The 24,551-nt window shown below is 36.0% G+C and overlaps 1 protein-coding gene across 1 annotated transcript in view; it reads right to left on the minus strand.

Annotated features, from left to right (window-relative positions):
• PLA2G4A (phospholipase A2 group IVA) overlaps positions 1–24,551 on the minus strand; it is a 185,651-nt gene that overhangs the window by 132,325 nt on the left and 28,775 nt on the right. Inside the window, exons 4-5 of the mRNA XM_042782573.1 lie at positions 2,741–2,889; positions 1,946–2,059 (exon numbers count right to left, since the gene is read on the minus strand). Coding sequence (XP_042638507.1) covers positions 1,946–2,059; positions 2,741–2,889 — 263 coding nt within the window. The remainder of the gene's footprint in view (positions 1–1,945; positions 2,060–2,740; positions 2,890–24,551) is intronic.

Raw genomic sequence — 24,551 nt, forward strand, 5'->3', positions numbered from 1 at the left:
TAGATTGCCCAACCTTCCTTCTGAGGAGTGGCTGGTGGGTTTGAACCGCCAGCCTTCTGGTTAGCAGTCAAATGCCTTAGACACTATACCACCAGAGTTCCCACAGACAATATACTATATATAAATATATACATTTTCTACATATATGTATATATAAATAAAATTAACCTATTTATTATGATGACTCCCCTATGAACTATTATCTCCATTTTACAAATCAGTAAATTGAGATACAAAGGAATTGGAATTAAGTGATTTTCCCAGAATGAAATAAATGGTCAGGGGCAGAGGCAGGAGTTAAACACAAACAGCCTGGCTTCAAATGTGAAGGTGTTAACCACTATCTTCACTTTTCAACCAGTTCTGATACGGGGCCATCCTTACCCACCTCCCACAAGACAATATCTCTTTATTATGTGTTCCCACTCCACTCTATATGTCCCTTATTGATACTTATCTCATGGTGTGGCCATTTTATCACATATATGTTGTTGTTGGTACATATATATATTGTACATGTATCTCCCTAATTCCACTTCTCATCTAAACTCCTACTTGACTTTCTGAGATGAAATTGAGAGAAGAGTTTCCTGTACCCCATTCTTATGATATTTGCACAAAGCATAACTGTTGATACATGATGATAATCTATCATAAATATTTATAGAAGGAATGAATGAAATAGCTTAAAAATGAGTCAACAGAAATGTGGGCAGTGTGCTTCTTGGCACTGAATGCAAAACGTATTTCCTGGAGCCACAGAAGAGACCAGTAGGGGCACATGTATTGAAGTCTCCTAATGGCACCTGGTTCGCTCTGATTGCAAGAGGTGCTTTGACCTTCAGTTGCATTCTAAAACAGGTCCACATCTATTCAGTAAATATAAGCTATGTATGAACTCTGTAGCTAGACTTGTACACTCAGTATTTTAGGTTTTCTGATCTATGAGATTTTAGTTTACAGGAAAGGGAAGAAAAATTGAACAGTGTAAATGATTCAATGCCAGAGAATATCAAGATAAATATCATGAGAGTACAAAGGAGAAAAGGTCATCTGTGATGGCAAAGGTTAGGAAAAGCTACATGCAGGTGAGAGTTAGGAAAAGGTAAGGTTTTGAGTGTAAGAATTCGAACAGTTATTCCAAAGATGTGCAAAAACATAGAGCTTTTCTCACCAGGAAGAAATAGATACATTAACCAGCTTTCTAGATAGTGGGTCACTAGTTGTTCACATTTCTCATTGTGAACTACTAAATTAATTTCTTATACAATACAAAATCCAATGAATTTGTTCTGTATAAGTAATTTCTCTAGGGTTTTCTTATTGCAAAATATGCTATCAAAACTTCATACTTGTAACAAAGTTGGGAAGTGAAGACCAGAATTACAAAGATGACAATAACCTTAACACCATTCCTGCCATCCCTTCACTGCTTAAGCTCTAATAATTTCAGGGTTATTTAAAACAAAAATATCCCTCCACAGATGCTTAATGTATTAATAAACATAATTTTGGAGACACTTTGGACTTCTCAGCAGTTTTCACTGAGCTCTCTCTTTCTCTACTATTCTCTTAGATTTTGCATCTCCCTTTATCCACTGGAGTGTTCTGCAGTAGGTCTGCCAGTGAGGTCCAAAGTCACTGCTTAATTGCAATGTTATAACTTGCAAACTTGCAGCAACAAAAGAGCTGATGTCTCTGTTGTGTGTAATACCTCAACCACAGTTTATAGATCTCAGAATTAAAAAGAAGATGGGAACAAGAAGTGAAAGAGAAGACAAATTTTTCTGTTTAAAACACAAAGCATTCTCTTTAAGAACAAACACAAACACCACCACCTTCAACCACAACAATAAGTATTTTCTAAGAGTTAAACCCAACTTTCGAGAATACACAGATTTTTACCTGATGTTAAGTGTGAAAAATAATTCATTGTGTTACTTACTTGGTTGAAAATAAAGGGAACCTCCTTCTTCTCTCCCACTTTCATAGAAGATATAGGAAATGTTGCTGTCCCTAGAGTTTCATCCATGACATAATTGGCATCCATTAATGTAATCTATAGATAGTAAAGGGCAGACAGAGCACAAGTATAAAATTTCCCATTAATCTCTGGAAATTATGTCTAAAGTTTCTGTCCAATTTAAAAAACAAAAATCTCAAATAATATTGAACTGTCAGTTTAGACCCTTAGTATTCAACAGACAACTACATCTGTCTTCTCTTTCTCAATATTGTGTTAGTAACTAATATACTAATTTTCATTTTAAATTTTAAATTTCCTGATTGAGCTATTGATTATCATGTTTTAAAAAATGTAACTTTAGCCCCTTCAAGGGGAAATGTTATTTGGAATATGAAGAAAAAAGTTAATGTAGAAAAATGATACATCAGTTTTAGAAAAAATCTATTTTAACTTGTCTAAAAGGTAATGACAATAATTTTATTTTGTTTTATGTGAATTCTCCTTTTTATAACAGAAAATAAATTTTCTCCAAAGCACATAGAGAGGACAGATGAATCTTGCCAGCCATACATTAAGCCTGAATTCCCCATTTGATACATATTTTACTTAATGTTCATCATCTAGAAGATGAGCTGACATACTGCCCAACCAGACTCCAACTATACCTAACTTGGGCAGAAGAGTGCTAGCTGTAAAGGAACAAGCAAAGTAAATTCAAGCATCTCTCTCAACATGAATTTCAAGAATAAAATAGTCCCCAAATGATTCACTTACTTCCAAAATATTTTCCTGATTAGGATCCAAAATAAATTCAAAGGTTTCATTCCACACGGGGTTTATGTCATTATTGAAGTGTCTTGTTCTTTTTCTGCTGTCAGGGGTGGTAGAGATGAAAAGTTCCACATAAGGGTCCGGAGTGTCAACTATAGAAAGTAGAAATATGTGAGAATGAAGCATGCTGGGATTCATAGCACATTTTTTTTCAATTAAATTTCATCAGTTTATTTTAAAAGAATGTGCAGTAATGTACTTAACATGTCTAGTAGACAGTATTACATATAATACAAGAGCACTGTAGATGATATATGCTCTACCCATGCCTCTGTCCTTTATAGCAGTTCTGTGAGAGGGAATCATTTATTACATTATTTACTCATAACTATTCTATCCACCTAAAGGGAATATTTACTGCATTAAACACTTCAATACAGCTTCCAGACAATCAAAACAACTTATCCAGATAGCTATAGCATGCCCTTCACCCTAGGATGGTGATAGTGACATCTTGGGTTCAATATCATGATGCTTGTCTAGATTAGAAAAATTATCCTTGTTATTTTATTTACCAAATATAGCAGTGAAGTCATTATGACATAATCATTACAGGGTTTTCTTTTATGGTTGCACAGGCTGTACACTGACCAACTCTAAGGGATGGCATTTACATTAGTTGTTGTTAGGTGTCGTTGAGTCAGCTCTGACTCATAGCGACCTTATGGACAGCAGAACCAGACCCTGCCTGGTTCTGCACCCAGCCAAACAATCCATGCTATATAGCTGAGCCCATAGTTGCAGCCATGGTGTCAATCCATCTCGTAGAAGGCCTTACCCTTTTTCTCTGACCCTCCACTTTACTAAGCATGATCTCCTTCTTCAGGGAATGGTCCCATCTGACAACATGACCAAAGTAGGTGAGATGAAGTCTGGCCATTCTCTCTTCTAAGTAGCATTCTGCCTTCACTTCCTCCAGAACAGATTTGTTAGTTCTTTTAGCAGTCTGTTGTACTTTTATTATTTTTCACCAATACCACAACTCAAAAGCATCAACCCTTCTTCAGTCTTCCTCATTCATTGTCCTGCTTTTGCATGCATATGAGGCGATTGAAAACACCATGGCTTAGGCAGGTTGCCCCTTCGTCTTCAAAGAGGCATCTTTAAAAGGTGTTTTGAAGCAGGTTTTCCTAGCACAAGATATCATCTGATGTCTTGACTGCTGCTTACGTTGGTGTTGATTATCTAACCAAGTAATATGAAATCCTTGACAACGTCAGTCTTTTCTCCATGTATCGTGATGCTGCTTATTGGTCCAGTTGTGAGGATTTTTGTTTTCTTTATGTTGAGGTGTAATCCATACTACAGACTGTAGTTTTTAATCTTCATCAGTAAGTGCTTCAAGTCATCTTCACTTTCAGCAAGCAAGTTTGTGTTGTCTGCATATCACAATTTGTTAATAAGTCTTCCTCCAATCCTGATGTCACATTCCTCTTCATACAGCCTGCTTCTCGGATTATTTGCTCAGCATAGAGATTGAACAAATATGATGAAAAGATACAACTCTGATACACTCACTTCCTGATTTTAAACCATGCAATATCCTTTTTTTCTGTTCAAATAACATTCTCCTGGCCAATGTACAGGTTCTTTATGAACAAAATAAAGTGTTCTAGAATTCCCATTCTTTTCAATGTTATCCTTAATTTGTTACATAGTAAGTGCATATTTTGGTCTTTACTATAAGAGTATTTAATCAGATGGAAGTGAAGTATATTAAGAAAGTAGCAGCTTTTTCTATTTCACATAAAGTTGTGCTTGAGTTAGGTCACCTTATATGTGTAATAGCAAATAGAGGAAATATTTAAATATCCTCCCACTATTTAGAGGAGCTCTGGTAACATAGTGCCTAAGGCACTTGACTGCTAACCAGAAGGCTGGCGGTTCAAACCCACCAGCTACTCCTCAGAAGGAAGGTTGGGCAATCTACTTCCATAGTGATACTGCCTTGGAACCCCAAGGAGGGGTAGCTATGAGTCAGGGCCTACTCGACAGCACATAACAACAACAACCCACTATTTATACATTTAACAACAAAGTGATTGACTGAGCAGTAGAAAAAATTGATCATTCCCTCTTTTGCAGTTCCCTTAAATCCTTTATTTTATTACAGCATTGAAAACACTATATTACATGGAAGAACTTATGCATCTGTCTGCCAATATCCTGGATGACTATGAACAACTTGAGATCAGAGACCAATTCTCACTCATCTTTATATTTTTCAGAACCTAGCAACAGAATGCACTTATCATCATACTTAAGGTCTCCTAACATAAAGGCTTGAATTTTCTCTTTAATTCATCCTTTCCCACATGTCTATTATAATTAAGAACAACATCAACTGATTGCCAGAATCTGTGTTAAGCACTTTCTACACATTAAAAAAAAAAAAAAAAAAAAAAAATTCACTGCCCTTGATTAGGATCAGACTCATAGTGACCCTTCCTTGGGTTTCCGAGGCAGTATCACTACGGAAGTAGATTGCCCAGTCTTCCTTCCGAGGAGTGGTTGGTGGGTTTGAACCACCAGCCTTCTGGTTAGCAGTCAAGTGCCTTAGGCACTAGTCTCATTTAAGTCTCGTAACAGTACTATAAGGCAACTAAGTATTTTAGTGTTTGAGGCAACAGAAACTCAGAGATGTTAAACAACCTGTACAAGATCACACAGCTACTAAGTATCAGAGTAAAATCTAGAACCCAAGTTGTCTGACTGCAACAATCATACCCTTAATGGCATCATGCTTCTAAGTAATAGAGAAGAGATAACAAGGTATGTATTGCTATGAAGGGAGGGGCTGAACTGAGAGTTTTGGAAAAGAAGAGAAGAGACAGAGATAGTGGGAGGGAGGGAGGGATGCAAAGAGAGAAAGTAGTGCAGAGGTCAAAACAGACAAAAAGTTTTTTTAAAAAATGAAAGCAAAGGAAGATGAAAAATAAATAGTTTCTGGAATGACTGTTTTTCAAAGAAAACTGGTTTTAGACTTACAACCTGTTCTTCAACAACAGCTATAACAAACCAAAACCCCATTGCCACCTAGTCAATTCCAACTCATTGTGACCCCCATTTGGTTTCCAAAGCTGTAAATCTTTACAGAGGTAGATTTTCTCATCTTCTTCCCAAGGAGCAGCTGGTGGATTTGAACTACCTACCTTCTGGTTAGCATTTAAGTGCCTTAGGCACTGCACTACCAGAGCTCTTCAACAACAATTATAGTCATCCAAAAATGTAATCAATGTCCTTAGTTTAATGTTTAAATGTAATCAATGTCCTTTGACACACTGGTCATAGTTCTTCTATGTGGTCATCAGATTTTTAAGTTTGCTTTTTACTGTAAAGCAAGAAGATCTATTAATGAGGTATCAACATTTAGGATTCTAATTTTCTGGCTTGGAACTTATGGATCATAGGTCAATGACAATGAAAATAAGTCTTAGAAGTCAGGATGAAACAGAAATGCTCAGGGCTTTTGTTAAAAATGCAGACCTCTTACCCCAACTTGCTGGTCACATAATCAGTAGATCTATGCTAAAGATTAGGGATCTTCAACTTTAAGCAAAAATTCTAGCTGATGATAGTGATGAAGGTCATTTGGTTACACTTTTGATATTTCTATTGTGAAGAAAAGGAAAAAAATTGATATTGAACATCTAATTCATTGTTTCTATCTTTCAATAGGGCCATGGAAGACAAACTGGAAAATGAAAAGAGTGAGGAGGGAATGATGATAAAGAGACAAATGGATATGGACCAAAGAAGAGATGGATGTGCTCTGAGGTGACTCTTTCCATATCCTCAACCAGCAGGTGATTATTCCTTTACCTTAATCATGTCTGTGCCATGACATCAGTACTCAGGGTTGCAAATCAGAGAGAAACTGCACATTGAAAATAGCAGATGGCAGAACACTATAAATAAAAATATATTTTCCTCTTGTGAAGGAAAGCAAAATTTGATTTTAAGAAGAATGGTCAACTGACATTTCAAATTAAATGTGAAAACAAAATGTTGTCCTTCATAATTCCGAGACCAGTTCTTTCTCATGTTGGCCAATTCCCATGTTTATGTTTGCTGTCTGAGATCTGTGTCTCAGAAATATATATATTTTTTAAAGCAAACCTAGAACACAAAAAATGTGTGGGAAGGGGAGTCTTGCAGATGGTAAACATCATTCTTTCATTTAGCAAATATGTGAGTGTGTGTTATATGCCAGGAACAGCCCATCAAGAGGTAGTTCAGCTTTGATAGGGAGCCAAACTCTTAACTGCAGATCTGAATTATGGAAGTGACTCAATGTTAACAGACTAATTTTAGAGGCAAGGGTAAATGGGAGACTAGCAGGTACGCTATGCCAGTGACTAAGCAACTCAGTCACCCAGATTATCACACATGAATAAGGTCAAAGCGTAGGTGGGGAAATTGCCTTTTGAGGCTGATCTTCATTTGAGTCTTTGAGGAAGAGCAATCATCTTAAATCAAACAAGAAAGAGTAGAAAGCAAAGTTTCTTGGGAGGAAACAGATAGGAAAAGAAAGCTGCAAGTTGAAGTAGCATGACTTGATCAGAGATACCACCATTTTGTCAGCCTTTCTAGACTCCAATCGGTCATATGCTTTAAGCAATTCCATTGCTGACAAAATGATGAAGAAAATACCATATAATTGGCCAACACCATGAAATACTAATAGATTTCTTTGTAGGAATGAAGCTCATTAGCTGCCACTTTGGATTTTCATTATTTATTGCTATTTTAAATAAGTCAGTATTCTGAAATGATTGTCAAGACTGGTAATTTCTCTAATTTATCCCCTTGTGTCTTTAACAAGACCTCAAAGTTAAGATGTTAAAGAGTACTGGACAATGGGAGACCCCTGATAGCAGCAAACTTTGCAGAAGTCTGCACCATTGCTATCATTGAAAGTGAAGAAACATCTGTAGCAGTGGTAGACTCTAGAGTATAAAAAGTCTTAAAAGACTTATTTATAACTAGATTACAATATCCACATGTCTCGGCTCTCTTTACTTCCCCAAAACAACTATAACTTTCATTGGCATGGTAGCAGACAGAACTGAAAGCTTTGAAAAGCAAAAACATCAGTTTATTTTGACAGCAAACATTTAGTCCAACGCTTTAAAGAAGTTCCTAGAAATCCATTAAGGAAAAAGAAAGTCAAATGTAGGAAAATAAATGTTTCGTTTTATTTCTCCTGTGCTTTGTGAAGTCATGCCTATAGGGAAGTTGGCTGTTGAGTCACTGACTCAGGTTCACCTTGATTATTTCCAGCTAAACAGGTGGTGAAGCAAAGATGTAATGTGTGGGCAGAAACTCTTGAACATCTCATCCTTTTATCTAAATCTTGACAAGCAAAAATGCTGGGGATGTGGGATACAGATCTTTTTGCTCCCATGAAGATGACGTGAAACTACATGCACCAGAAATAGCTCCAGAATTCCAAGCTTACAAAATTCACTCATAAACTTTAGCAGTTTAAGGAGTGCCTACCTTAAGTAATAATAGGTCTATCTGTCATTTTGGCTTTGTCAGAGTAATACGTGATTCATGATAAAAGTTTAAGGCAGCTTCTAAATGCTTAGTTTTAGTTCAAATATTTTCCACTTACTTTCTCCTATCCACTTTGCTCAGTGGCAACTTAAACCCTTTGCTTGAAATGAAGATGAACCATAACCTGTGAAAATTATTGTAATAAATGGCAAAAAATCTTAAAAGACAAAATCTACACTAATCTGAATCCAAAATATCACCATTCTTAGTAAGTATAGTACTATCACTGTGAATTTATTTCCATGCCAACCCAGTCACCATCAAGTCAATTGAAGTAAAAGTGCATGCAACCCCATGTGTTTCAAAGTAGAACTATGGCTCCACAGGGTTTTCCATCCTTAAAGGTTACAGTTTTGGAACTCTATGGAGGAGTTCTACTCTTCCTATTGGCTCACTAGGAGATCTGGTAGTGTAGTGCCTAAAGCACTTGACTGCTAACCAGAAGGCTGGCTGTTCAAACCCAACAGCCACTCCTCGGAAGGAAGGTTGGGCAATCAACTTCTATAGTGATACTGCCTCGGAAACCCAAAGAGGGGTTGCTGTGAGTTGGGTCCAACTCGACAGCGCATAACACAGCAACAACTCTAGGCTCATTGTGAATCAGAATCAACCTGATGGCAAAGGATTTGGGTTTGTTTTTGATCTTTTGAAAGCATATCCCCAGACCTATCTTTCAAGAAGCTTCCAGATGGATTTGAACTGCCAAACTCTTGGGTGGTAGCTGAGTGCTTAACTGTTTCAACTGCTCACAGACTCTGATGAATTTAAAGCAGTGTCCCTCAAATGTAGTCCACTATGACACCTTCATCAGATTTATCTATCATGCCTGTTAAAAATGCAGACCAAACAGATTCTTTAGGGAGGATTTAGGAATCTACATTTTTAACAACTTAACTAAGTGATTCTTAAGCATGCAAGCTTGAAAAAGAGGATTCAAGTATATTATTGGAACTAACTTAAGAACAATGGTATTAATAACACCCTCAGAAAAGTAAATATTTTGGCATTGAGAAGGCAATAGATATGCTGGCCTTTTGTTATGGAGGTATTCTGCCCGCAGACTATTTTAAGCACAGTCTAGTTACTCTAGTTTCTTTTCAGCTATTCTGTACCTTCTCAAGTGGCCACATGAAAACAAATTAAAAATAAAGTAAATGTGAGTATATTAGTTGACCATCAGTTTGATACTCAGGCATTCTGCTTCACTTATCACCAAAGTAAGAATGCGACAGTAAGACCAAAAGTTAAATCATACTTTATTTAAAGAAATGTGTCTGAATACTATTCTCCATTGTGGTTATTATTTTGAAATATTTATGACTTAACGACAATTGTAATTAAACATGGAGAACTCACAGCAGGTTTTATAATTGCCAACGTTTTCACTACATTACTACTATGCTGGCTGAGTTGCTGGAATAAATCCTAGGAACATGATTGATACTCCAACTATAAGTGTATGAACTTCAACAGCAGTTCAAGTCTTTTTTGTTAAAAATATAATGTAAATTTTTTGTTGAAGGACAAGATAACTACACAAAATTGTGGAGCTAGTTGAATTTTTTGTGAACAGCTCACCTGTGTCAATACCACGCAGATCAAAATACAGAATATTACCAGCACATTATTAACATCCTCTGCAAAGGAGACCACCACCCTGACTTCTACAGTCATGGAATATTTCTATCTGTTTTATATCTTTATATAAATAGAATAAATCATACAGTATATATTCCTGGGTCTGGCTTCTTTTGCTTCACATTTTTAGGGACTTTCTTCCATGTTTGCATGTGTGGAATAATTCATTCATTCTCACTGATGCAAAATATTCAATTGGATGAATAGTCCATAAAATGGTTAAGAACTTTTGGATTGTTTAGATTTTGGCTATTACAATTGGTGCTGTGAACATGCTTGTACTTGGCTTTTGGCACACATGTACAAATGCTTCTGTTCTGAACCTCCTACTAATAAAGTTTTTTGGACATGGAATTATCATATTATCGTACATCTTCATGTACGATAATATGATAGGTACCATTGTGGTACATTGTCCCTAACACTGGATATTGTCATTCTAATTTTAAATAGCTGGTGGATATGTAATGATATTTCACTGTGGATTTAATTCACATTTTCCTGACAACTATAAGAGGTTAGCTACTGCCATGTGTTTACTGGCCATTTGGATATTCTCTTTAGTCATGTGGGTACAAAAGTCTTCTATCCATTTTTCTTTCATCTTGGGTTGTCTGTCTTTTTTATTGATTTACAGACTGCTCTGCATGTTCTAAGGAGCTCTCATGGCATAGTGGGTACATTTGACTGCTAACCAGAAGGTCAGTGGTTCAAACCTACCAGCTGCTCTGCAGGAGGAAGATGAGGCAATCTACTTCCACAAAGATTTACAGCCTCGGAAACCCAATGAGGGTGTCTATAAATCAGAATCAACTCAATGGCAGTGAGTTTGGTTTGGGGTTGCATGTTCTAGATACAAGTTTTGGACAGTCACGTATATTGAAAATATATTTTCCCAGTCTGAGATTTATCTTTTCACTACTTTAATGGTGCCTTTTAAGAAATGATTAACATTAATATAGTTCAGTTCATCAATCTGTTTCTTTATTAACCATACTTTACATATTTTGTTTAGGAGAATTTTAGCTCCTTCAAGGTCACAAAATAGTCTCTACTGAATTCTTCAAAAATCTCTCTCTGCCTTTCCTCTCTTGCTCCTCTCACCTAGTTTGGGCTATTAATCTAGCATCCTGTTAGATCTTTAGATCAATAATCCAATTAGAATTATTTTCCATGTATGATATAATGTCAAGGTTTGTTGTTGTTTTGTTTTTTTTCCATATCCAGATTCATTTATTGAAAATACTTGCCTTTTACCTGTGAATTATGATATTAACTTTGTCATTAATCAAGTGGTTTTAAGTCAGTTTATGAACTTTTTATTATATTCTGTTAGCCTAATAATCTAAATTACACCAATACATAGTCTTAATTACTGTAGTTTTATAGTAAATCCTGATATCAGGCGGTATAACTCCTCCAATTTTGTTCAATTTCTTCAGAATTTTCCTGGCAGGCTTTTGTTTTTGTTTGTCAGCACTTCATCAATGTCACCACATTGTTTTCTAACTCATATCTATTCTTTTGTGAAATTCACTGACAGCAATAAGTGATTTTTTAAAATATTTTTTATCCTCTGGATGATTTAAAAAAAGAATTTTTTTTTGTTTTTAATTCTCAGCAGCTTTACTACAATGTTTAAAATTGATACTCTTTGTATTTATTCTTGAGTTCATGCACAGATATTTCCCAGGCAGTATCACTGCAGAAGGAGCTCTGGTAGTGATACTGCCTTGGAAACCCAAGGAGGGGTCTCCAGGAGTCGGGGCCGACTCAATGGCAAATAACAACAACAACAACAACAACATCACTACAGAAGTACATTGCCCAATCTTCCTTCCCAGGAGTGTCTGGTGGGTTTGAACCCCCAGCCTTCTGGTTAGCAGTCAAATGCCTTAGGCACTACGCTACCAGTTGTTGTTGTTGTTGTTATGTGCTCTCAAGTCGAACCCGACTCATAGCGACCCCTCCTTGGGTTTCCGACGCAGTATCACTACAGAAGTAGATAGCCCCATCTTCCTTTTGAGGAGTGGCTGGTGGGTTTGAACAGCCAGCCTTCTGGTTAGTAGTCAAGTACCTTAGGTACTACACTACCAGAGCTCCTATATAAAGGTAGATAGATAAGTATTGATATGTTTTATCAGTGACAGAAAGTTCTCAGCCATTGTGTCATCAAATATTATTTCTGTACCCTTGTGTCTCTTCTCCTCAATTACATATATATTAATCCTTTTTATTGAGTTTTACTTATTCCTTATGCTTTTGTTCTATAGTTTATTTTCCTTTGTGCTCTCTGTATTTTAATCTGGATATTTTCTACTGACTAATTTTTTTAGTTCACTAATTCTTCAATGGTGTCTAATCTACTGTAAACCAATCTATTGAGTTTTTAATTTGTTATTGCCTTGTTCTATTTTAGGTTTTCCACTTGATTCTTTTATATATATTTTTTGGTTACCTGGCAAAATTCTCCATCTATTTTATTGATCATATTTATCATAATTATCATGAAGTCCATATCCTATTCTTGTGGATTGAATTTTTTGTCTTTGTCTTATTTTTTTGGTATATCTGGCAATTTTTAACTGAATGACAGATTTTTATTTGAAAAATGGTGGAGAATTTACATCTTTCTTCAGAGAGGTCTCATTCTCTGGCACACAGAGAAAATAGAGCAGATCAGCTCAACACAATTATGAACTTAATTGGCTTAAGTCTTTGTAACGTTGTCTACATCTGGTTTAGTCTTAATGTAAGGATTTCCAAATGAGAAGCTAGGATGCTTAGCAGGCCCCCTTCTCTCTCTCTCCCTCTCTCTCTCTCTTTTTATTTTATTTATTTATTATTTTATTTTTGCAGTCCTAATCAATCTTTCTCTCTCTTTTTTCCCTCTTAGCATCTGAAAGTGCCAAAACATCTGCTCTGATTTTCAGTTCTTTTATGGTTATTTCTTAACCTGTTGTCCTGCACAGATTAAGAATTTGGCTAGTGTTTAGAAGGAGCTCTGTTTGGTTAATGTTCTTCTATCACTATTTGAAATTCTTAATCTTTTAACAAAGAACTCTCCCTTATGTTCTGCAACTTATATAACTGGTCCTGATTCTATAAATACTAAAACTAGCGTGAGTATTCTGACTTATTCTTCACATAAAGTCACTTCATTCAAGCATTTGATTAAAATCTAACCAAGTTTACCGTGAAACATTTTGGTTAACAAACTAAGTGGGAAAACTGGCAAATTGGGCTCATACAATTTTTAGGAATTTCTGGTTAGACAGACATATTTAAGGACAATTCATTTCTCTGGAGGTGTGGAGTTGCTTCTATATCTTATTCCAGATAAAAAAAAGATACAGAGAAAACTATTTCGATTTTAAGGAGCTCTGGTGGTGTAGTGCCTAAAACATTTGATTGCTAATCAGAAGGTTGGCTAGGTGCTCCATAGAAGGAAAATGGGGCAATCTTCCACAAAGATTTTACCAGTTTGAAAACCCAATGACGATCTCTATGAGTCAGAATTGACTCAATGGCAGTGGGTAGATAGATTTTTTTCTCATGTGATCAACCATTTTTGTATATAAGCACATATTTAGACTTACTTTTGCTTGAATTTGCATTTGAATCTTTGGTCAGTTCTTGCACCTGATGGTTTTAGATATTCATTTTTTTATTCATTCATTCAATAAATACTTGTTGTTGTTGTTATGTGCTGTCAAGTCAGACCCAATTTATAGTGACCCCTCCTTGAGCTTCCGAGGCAGTATCGCTACAGAAGTAGATTGTCCAACCTTCTTTCTGAGGAGTGGCTGGGGGTTTGAACCTCCAGCCATCTGGTTAGCAGTCAAGTGCCTTAGGTACTATGCTACCAGAGCTCCTAATAAATACTTACTGAGTGACTATTATGTGCTAGGGTACTTAAATATTAAACACAAAAACCATACTGACTGTCATCAAGTTGATTCTGACTCATAGCAACCCCATTGGGTTTCTGATGCTATAAATCTTACACAGAAGCAAACTGCCTCATCTTTTCTGCAGAGCACCTGATGGGTTCAAACCACTGACCTTTTGACTAGCAGCCAAATGTCTTAACCACTACACCACCAGATCTCCTTAAACAGTAGAAAAACTAGTAGAAACTAGTAGAAAAACTAATAAAATAAGAAAACTCAGTTTTCTTTCCTCGTGAAATTTAAAGGTACCAAAATAAAATATATCTTTCTATTCTTCATAATTTTGTTACATTTTCTTCCAGAGTTTTGATTTTTCAATCTATCAACCTGAAAGGACTATATGCTACATAAAACCCAAACCAAATCCATTGCCATTGGATCGATTCTGACTCATGGAGACCCCATGTGTTACAGAGTGGAACTTCTCTGTGAGGTTTTCTTGCTGCAATCACAATGGAAGCAGAGTGCCAGGCTTTTCTTCTGCTGTACAACTGTGTGGGGTCAACCACCAACCATTAGGTTAGTAGTCAAGTACAAACCGTTTGCACCACCCAGGAACCTTATATAATACATTAAAAAATAAAAATAAAAACTATTGCTGTCCAGTTGATTATGACTCATAGTCAACCTATAGAGTTAAAACTGCTCCAAAGGGTCTTCTAGGCTGTGATCTCTACACAAGCAGATCACCACATCTTTCTCCCATGGAACAGCTGGTGGATTCAAACCAAAAACCCTTCAGGTAATAGCCAAGTACTTAATCACTGTGCCACTAGGGCTTCTCATATGCTATATGTCTTTAAATAGTAAAATAGCATACATAATCTTGCTTTTAAAATGTCAGTTTTTACTTTGTTATAATGAGTGAAAGTTGTTTTAAAAAAATGAAAAGTGCCTGAATTGTGTAAAAGGTACCCAGTAAATGGTTAGCACTGCTGCTAAAAAAAAAAAAAAAAAAAATGGCTAGTGCCTCTTGGTGAAGTCACTGATTATCAGACTCACTTCTTTCTTTCTCTATGCTTCCCTTCTATCTGAGATCTCAGCTTGTCAAATTCTATTGATTTGGTCTTGAAATTTGATTGTTATATTCCCAAGTCTTTTGAGATGGCTGAAACTCTACTTGATTGATTCTCTGCCTGTTTGCTTCTTGGCTACATCTCATAGTTCCACTATCCTCCCTACACACATTCACCAACAACAACCAAACCTATCTAGATGAAGCCAATAGATTAAGGGGAAAGAAACTTTCAGGATATTGGGCCTACTTCAATGACTTCTCTGATGTCTCATTAGGATCTCAATCCCTTAAATCCTGGTTTCTTCAAATCAAAATCCTAATCCCTTGCATCAGGTGGATTCCAACTCATGGCAACCCTATCTGTTACAGAGTACAATTGTTCCATATGGTTTTCTTGGCTATAATCTTTACAGAAGCAGTTCATCAGACCTTTTCTCGAGGAGCCACTGGGTATGTCTGAAAAATCAGCCTTTAGTTTAGCAGCCAATCACAAACCAATTGTACTACAGCAGGATCTCTTCTAGTGCCTCAGCAGCTTTTAAATCCTTCAGACAATTTTTGAATTTCATTTAAATTGCCTTTTCTTTTAGTTCTTGAGAAGAATATTTTGCTATAAATTATTTCAGCATATTCCAATTCTTATTTAGTTCTTAACTTGACCATTAATATATGAATCCCTATTCTTTAATTTCCATTCCTCAAATAGCTGCTCAAACATGTACCATTTTTCTAAAGTCACCTAACCTACCCTGTACTGCTCATCTGAGGACACAACTCAGACCAACATTTCACTGGTGAAACGAAAGGGGAAGGTTAGATCTACTCTTTCAAATTCCCTTCTCTATAGCTCACAACATCAAAAATATATTTATTCATTCTTAAATTCTTCCCTCATGTCTTGGAAAAAGAGTATTCATACACTCTCCTTTTTCATTCCATACCGCTCCATCTTCTGTCAGTATTTCTCACTTAATCATCCCACTCCAAACTTGAATCTATAAACATTTACTTTGCCCTGGTTACTTCCTCTCTTTCTATAAATATAATTGAGCATTATTCATCCCAAAATATAAACAAAGTTTAATTGACCATACCTATTCCTCTTCTCCATCAAACATGTTGGGGGGGGGGAGAAAAAAATGTAGTTTAATATTTACTGTTTGCTGCTTTTAAACACCATCGTCTTCCCACAAGTTTTGAGCCTAGAGCTCTGCCTTCTTCAATCACTACCATAAACAATCTATTCTCCCTACCTTGACATGAGTGTCAAATCCAGTGAGCTTTTCCTCAGTTTTCATTTTATTTGGCATACATGTAATACCAAACCAAAACCAAACACACTGCTGACGAGTCGGATCTGATTCATGTGACCCCTCACTGGGTTTCCAAAGTGGTTGTTGTTGTTGTTATTTGCCGTGGAGTCAGCCCCAACTCATAACGACCCCTCCTTGGGTTTCCGAGGCAGTATCACTATGGAAGTAGGATTGCCCAAACTTCCTTCCAAGGAATCGCTGGTGGGTTTGAACCTCCAGCCTTCTGGTTAGCAGTCAAGTGCCTTAGGCACTATGCTACCAGAGCTCCTTCCAAGATCACTACGGAAATAGATTGCCTAACCTTTCTTCTGAGGAATGGCTGGTGGGTTTGAACCGCCAGCCTTCTGGTTAGCAATCAAATGCCTTAGGCGCTATACCATGCAATTATGTCCTTCTTTTGTATCCAAGGTATTGCTCCTTTGTGATTTCCTACTTATCTCTTGAAATGTTTCTTTGTATCTTTCACTAGCTTGTTTTCCCTCAACTCACTACTAAACTGCAGGGTTTTCTTAACATATATTAAAAGTCTCTGTCAGAATTCTTCAAGAAAAATTGCACCCTTTAGAAGTTGTATTTCTCACGTAGTCAAAACCAATTTGTAAAGGAATTATCATATTGTTTACATATTCTTGCAAACACACTCTGTGCGCTTCCCTCAGGTCACATGGAACACAGCAGTGTTGTACTCTAATTAACCACAGATTGTGTGAAGCAGATCATCTTCAATAGTTGAAAGGGCAGTCACAATGCGTTACTTTATTTCCTCAAGTCTGCAAGAAGGAACTGGTACGAACGTGAAAAATCTGAGGATCTTGACTACATGATCATATGTAATTTATTGCTAAATAATGTGCTTGAAAGAATTCAATTATTTTCCATTCAGCTTGAATCAGTTCTGTATTTCCTTTATCCCTCCCTTGCCTCTGGCTTGAACAGAATAAGATATCTCTCTGATCTATGTCTCTGAGCCCATCTGTATTCTGAGCCTAGTGAGCATCTGCTCTTGAATGCCTTAAAGACACCTCAAACTCATTATGTACAAAACAAACTTATTTTTGTTCCATCTTTCTTTCCCTAAATGCAAAATAAAGCAACAAAAACAATAAATCTAAGAGTAAAGACTTACTCTTACCTGATCTGATCTTATTTCATCATTCCTGGTATTATTTAATGATAGCCTCATTTCTGCCTATTACAACAAGAAACTTGTGAATTTTTCTCTTCTACTCAGAGATCTCATTTCCAATCTGCCTCCAAGTTTTACCTATTTCACCTCTTAAAAACTTCTCACATCTCGCTCCTTAATTCCACTTAAATGCCACTGACCCAATTTAACTAAGTGCCACCTCTCACTTGGAACATTAAAATAATCTAACAGTTGCTTATTTTCCACATAAAGCCAAATTCCATAATGCCACTATAATGATTTTTTTCAAAATATGCTGTTGGCTATATCATGTTCCACTTCAAAACTTCTTACTGTGCATAAAGTCAGGTTTCATCATAGTGAAAAGTGGGTAACAATAGTTTTTAACCCCAGATTCCAATTTCTTCTTCTAGTCAGTGACCTTCCTCCACTGCACACTAGAATGCCATTTTTGTAAATTGATATTTTGACCATGAATTATCTCTGAAATGTACACATTTCAAACACTTAACCAAAGTCTCTGTGAAGCCAAAGTCCTTACTCTTTCAAATAAATCAATACTAATAACATTCAGCAGCTCCATAGTCAAATGTCTGGCACATTGCTTCTGTAAAGATTACAGCCAAGAAAACCCTATGGGGCAATTCTGTTATACACGTGATTACCACGAGTTGAGGTCAACTCCACTACAACTAACAACAGCTATACCTATTACCTAATGTTGCCTCTATAAACTGTAAACTCCACGATAGCAGTGACCACATCCTTCCTATACACTTCTTTACCCAAGAGTCTAGCACAGGGCCTTACACATTATATTGTTGTTGTTGTTGTTAACTCCTGTTAAGTTGGCTCCTGACCCATGGTGACCCCATGCACAACAAAATAAATCACTGCCCAGTCCTATGCTCTCCCCATGATCAGCTGCAGATCCAACCACTGTGATCCACAGGGTTTTCATTGGCTGATGTTTAGAAGTAGATCACTAAGTCTTTCTTGCTAGTTCATCTTACTTTCGAAGTTTGCTGAAATCTGTTCAGCATCATACAAACAATCAAGCTTCCACCAACATGGTGGTTGTGCATGAGATGCATTGGTGGGGAATTGAACCTGAGCCTCCCACAAGAAAGGTGAGAATTTTACCTTTGAATCACCACTGTACCCCCTACATATTACATTCTTGTTCATTTTAGGTGTCATCAAGTCAATTTCAACTCATAGCAACTGCAAGTGACAGAGTGCAGGAACTCAATAAATGAATGATGGACTAGCTCAGAGAAGAATTGTGGAAGAGGTGACGTGTATCATAGGCCTAACAGTCTATTTCGTCTAACTTTTTTCTACTCTTAGATGATGTCTCAACCTTCCTGGTGCTTTGTTCCCACTTCAATTATTTGTATTTTAAAGTAACTCAATGTTAGTCATTTCTTCAAGTGCAGGAGTATGTAACTTCTCTTTTTAATAAGGAGCTCTGGTGGCAAAGTTACTAAAGCATTCAGCTGCCATCTGAAAGGTCGGCAGTTCTAATGTACCCGCCACTTTGCTGGAGAAAGATGAGGCAGTCTTCTTCCTTAAAGATTTACAGACTTGGGAACCCTAAGGGGCCATTATGAGTCTGAATCAATTCGATGAGTTTTCTTTTTTGTTATTTTTAATTTTTATTTACTAAATGCAAACCAAAAGGAACAAACAAAACCAGAATCTCACTTACTTCCTTTAGAATGGTTCCAGGAAAAAGAGTAGGGTGCTAGTGTACTTGTTTATAAGTAATAGTGCCTGCTGCCTCAAAAAATTGCTCAAAATTGCAGTTGCCGTGACTATGACTATAGATGCCAAAGGACAACTCCTGGGAATTGCTAGAGGGATAGAAGATGGAAAAATTAAATGAAGCATCCAGTGTGATGTAGTGAATAGACATTGGCAGGGATTGTTTGTATGTAATGGGGAGAGAAGAATGAAGCTCTTAGAAAAACAGCAACATTGTCTGGAAACTCAAATAAATATAAAATGCCTATCCTTAATTTGAAATTACAAAGGAATTTTATTAACAGTATTCTGAAATTTCTTTACTGACAGAGTCTCCAATTTTTAACTCTTCCTATCTTCATTTTTCCTTTCTTCATAGCCTCAAAATGTATAATAATGCTTTCTAAGGTTGAATGTTTCCTTTTGAAAAGGGAAGTGAAACTATCAGAATGTACAATCAGCCAAAGAGATGTCAGGAAGATACCTCATAGTGTTCACTGGCAATTGACTTAGTACATTTTGTATTAACAATTGAACATTATTGAAGTGAACTACTGTCTGGTATGTAGTAAACGTGATTTGTTGTAAAGAATGTTGATTATAATGGAAAACAGAGAAAGATATATGCCAAAGCAACCCAAATAAAGCTAAATGAAGATTTACAAAAGAACAAAAATTTTTGTTGTTACCTGCCTTGTTTACTTTTTGAAAGGAAACAAAAATATCTTTGTAATTGTCTATTCTTGGAATGTTTTACAAGTTTATAATTAAAGGAATGTTTCTGGAATCTCTTGAGGTTGGATTGGGAGAATAATTCACTAAAAGGTTTTATGTAGTATTGTAAAATATATTAATTTATGTGCTATTCATTTTAGCTATATGAATTTAGCTAAATATGAATTTGAATTGGAGTTTTGGAAAATGATATTGACTATACTATTGACTGCCAGAAGGAACAAAATCTGTCCTGGAAGAAGTACAGCCAACGTGCTCCTTAGTAGTGAGGACAGTAAAACTTCACCTCTCTGTTATCAGGAAAGACCAGTCCCTGGAGAAGGATATCAGGCTTGGTAAAGTAGAGGATCAACAAACAAGAGGAAGATCTTCAAGGAGATGGATAGGCACAGTGGCTGCAACAATGGGTCAAGTATAGCAACGATTGTGAGAATAGCACAGGACGGGGCAGTGCTTCATTCTGTTATACATGAGGTTGCTATAAGTTGGAACTAACTCGGTGGTACCTAACAACAATGTAGATGGATTCCACTCTACTGTAGGCAAAGATAATTCTTTCTTCTCATTACAACAGGCTTCTCAAACTCAGCACTTTTGACATTTTCAACTTGATTATTCTTTTTTGGGGAGTTATCCCTGGCCTTACCCACCAGCTGACAGTAGCAATCTCACAATTGTGACAACCAAAAATGTCTCCTATCTTTTTGAAATGTCCCCTGGAGGATGAAAAACAACCTCTGGTTGAGAACGACTTCACTACACCAAGGCATTTTTCTTACTACCTGACAAGCGTTCAGTGGCACAGACCATAATACTATAGCTAAGTAGTTCTATAAGTAATGTATATTGGACATACTAGTTTAATTCCATTTAAAAAATATATGTACGATTTTCTTTTTCCAAATTGAAATACCCCACATCTGCTCAACATATTATAATTGTGTTTAAGTTATAAGACCATCTTAATCTTCATTCAATCTGTTACGTTTTCACTGAAATTTTTTGCCAATACTTCCAAAAATCAACAATCTAAATATGTAACTATTGACTACATACTCTCTTGGGATGGTTATCCAAAGGATTATTTAAGCCCATTTCATCTTCCTAGCTACACTGCAAGGCAACCACTGCACAAACAGATAACAGGGTAAGGCAGGATTGAATTCTAGCTCCAAAACTTAATAGTTGTATGATTCCAGAGTATTTACCTGGCAACTTTAACTCAATTTTTCATGTGTAAAATTAAAAGAAAGATGGAACACATTTCAAAATGTTATTAAAATGGATAAATGAACTGGTGATGTAAAGTTTTAAGAACTATGGTTTATTTTTTCTTTAAAAAAGCACTTTCCTAAGTACTTCATTTTGTTGTTGTTGTTGTTATGTGCTGTGGAGTCAGACCCGACTCATAGCAACCCCTCCTCGGGTTACCAAGGCAGTATCACTACGGAAGTAGATTGCCCCATATTCCTTCCAAGGAGTGGCTGGTGAGTTTGAACCACCAGAAGCACTTCATAATTTCATTTAATCCTTATTAAATACCCACTATATTACTTATAACACCTTTGGATTTGGTTAAGGAGCTCTGGTTGTATGGTGCAGAATACATTTGGCTGCTAACCAGGTCAGAGGTTCAAACCCACCAGCTGCTCTCTGCAGGAGGAAGATGAGCCAATCTCCCGCCATAAAGATTTGCAGTGTTGGAAACCCAGTAGGCATTGCTATGTGTCAGAATTGACTTGATGGCAATGGACTTTGTTTAGTTTGGTTTTGGATCTGTTTAATTTTTTCTTAGATTAATTATGGAGTTTCAAATATTGTTATTTATAAATGTCACTGTTGTTGGTCTAGCCACTTCCTACCCTAAAGTAATCTTTTCTGAACCAAACATTTCCCTAGGATCAGCTTATGGAATATGAAGGGTAACTATTATCATTTAACAGTTGAGGAAATTGAGACACTGGGAATTTCAGTAACTTGTCCAAATTCTCATAGTTAATAGATAGTAGAAGTGAAATTTGAATTTAAACAAGCTAATTCCAGAATCCTCACTTTAATCACTAAGTGATGCCTCCTTCTTGAAATATGAAATAGGCAATCAGTGCAGTTATACCATAACTGTTATGTTTATTTCTCTTGTACTTCTACAGAGGATTGAACAAGTATTAATTACATAGCAGGTGCCCAACATTTATTGATGAGATTAATAATGGAGCCTTCTTGAAATAAGCTTTGCCTTATTTTCCTTAATATTTCTTTTCAAAAATTAAAATTTCAAATATCTTATTTCATCTTGCAGGAAGGTTTGGAATATCCTTAAACATCTACTAAAAATAATTTTATTTAGAACCATATTTCATAAAAATATATTGGCATATCAAGTGAAGAAAGTGAATGAGAAGGGATTAGTAAAATTTACAAAAACCTTCACACCATGTCTTAACTAGATTTAGTCACTTCAATTTCCATATCACACAATATTTAATTTTAAGAAACATTTTAAAATCAATGAAAAATATTTTTTGCTTTTTTTCCAGTTGCCGTCAAATTTATACCAACTCACGGCCACCCTATGTATACTAAAGTAGAACTGTCTCCATAGGGTTTTCTGATTTTTTTTCAGAATCAGATTGCCAGGCATTTCTTCCATGGCACCCTGAGTGGACTTGAACCTCCAACCTTTTGGTTAGTATTCAAGTGTATAAACTGTTTGCACCACATAGGAAATCAATGTGTATGGTAAATGGTTTGCATGAATGTGTTATCTTTTAGAGTATCACAGGTATTTTCTTTGATATAAAAAACTTTAATAAAATATTCTTGAGAAATTTCAGAAATATTTAACTTGCTTTTTTATTTTATTTCAATTATACAATCATCATACCTTTTCAGAAGGAGCATATAGTTTTTGGCAAAAATAAATGAACATATATAAAGAAAGTGCATATTACTCAGTTTTTATTTACTTTTTAAATTACTTTTTTTTTTTAATCTTCTCGTACTTCATCATATTAAAGTAAATAAGCAGAACAGGTAAAAAGTATTTTAGGAAGAAGAAGCTCAAGTATGAAACCTACATGATAATGAGTTACTAAGGACCAACAACTGAGTCATTGATAAGTCTTGGCTAACTGGCTAAACAGAACATCAGGATTGAGTCCCTATTGGTACAGGTAATACTCTCTATGTTTTCATAGGATCTCAGTTTTATCCATCACAGAAGCATTGCTGCCAAACCTACCACAAATATAGCTCTGCTCATCCTATTAAAGAAATGAAGTGAAAACCCACCTAAGAATCAATTGATGTCACTGAATTATCATAGAAAAGTATCATTCACTATATTCATCAGACTCAAAACACACAAATATGTACATATAAAAGAAAAATATCTGAATTTAAAAATTTAAATTCTAAGTAAAAGGATTAAGTATACTTATAAAGCCATTTAACAACCTAATAAACTACATGATATTCTAAATGAATGAGGGACAATAGTGCCTTCCAAACACATTATTTCTCTGCTACATAGAATACACAAGATAACGATAGGTGAGATAGATATGTACTATGAAACACTTCATTAATCTTGAAATTATCTTACATAAAAAGACAATTAAGACAGAATGGCATTACAGTTTGAATTTTAAAAATCTTGGGTAGGTACTAAAAACCATCCCACACCATTGTTGTTGTTGTTGTTGTTATGTGCTGTCGACTCAGTCCCAACTCATAGCGACCCCTCCTTGGGTTTCCAAGGCAATCTCACTACGGAAGTAGATTGCCCTATCTTCCTTCTGAGGCGTGGCTGGTGGGTTTGAACCACCAGCCTTCTGGTTAGCAGTGAAATTCCTTAGGCACTATGCTAAATCAAAACTCATAATCAATCATAACTTCAAGGCTGATACTCAGAAGTATTTATTTCAGAAAGATAAATGTTAGGGTAGCAAGTGGCTATAGGCCAACAGCAGTGCCATTTGTAAATAATAATATTTCCATAATTAATATAAGGAAAGATTAATTAAACTAATCCAAGAGTGTTATAAAGTTGTATGGACATTGAACTTCAGAAAAATTCTGGATAGCTGTGAATGGAAGTGACAGAGGCATTCATAATCCACCAAAGAACGAAAAAAGGATAATTTTTTTAGTCTCTCCCTATGCACTGCTGTCGAGTCGGATCCAACTCATAGCGACCCCTTCTTGGGTTTCCAAGGCAATATCACTAAGGAACTATATTGCCCAACCTTCCTTCCAAGGAGTGGCTGACAGGTTTGAACCACCAGCCTTCTAGTTAGCAGTCAAATGCTTGAGGCACTACACCACCAAAATCTCTCCCTATGAGGCAAAAAAGGAATAAGTATCCAAGAAGAAAGATAATTATACATATCCATGCTTTCTTCTATCCATTCATCCAATACTCCCCAATAACTTACTTCTATGTCAGTTTTAGAGCTAAGTACCAATTTTTAAGAAATGACTAGTATGTAGGCTCCAGTCTTACAAGTAAAGATTCCACTCCAATGTGATGGAGTTAAACAGAGACCAGGACAACTACCAGGGGAATATGGGAATGAACTGACAAAGAATATCTAAAAAGGTTTAACAACAGAAGTACCATTCTACCACTTGTCTATCTCCA

This window comes from Orycteropus afer, unplaced genomic scaffold (assembly GCF_000298275.1).
Source record: "Orycteropus afer afer isolate SDZICR_OR568_19922 unplaced genomic scaffold, OryAfe1.0 scaffold00373, whole genome shotgun sequence".
In the NCBI taxonomy this organism is placed as follows: domain Eukaryota; kingdom Metazoa; phylum Chordata; class Mammalia; order Tubulidentata; family Orycteropodidae; genus Orycteropus; species Orycteropus afer.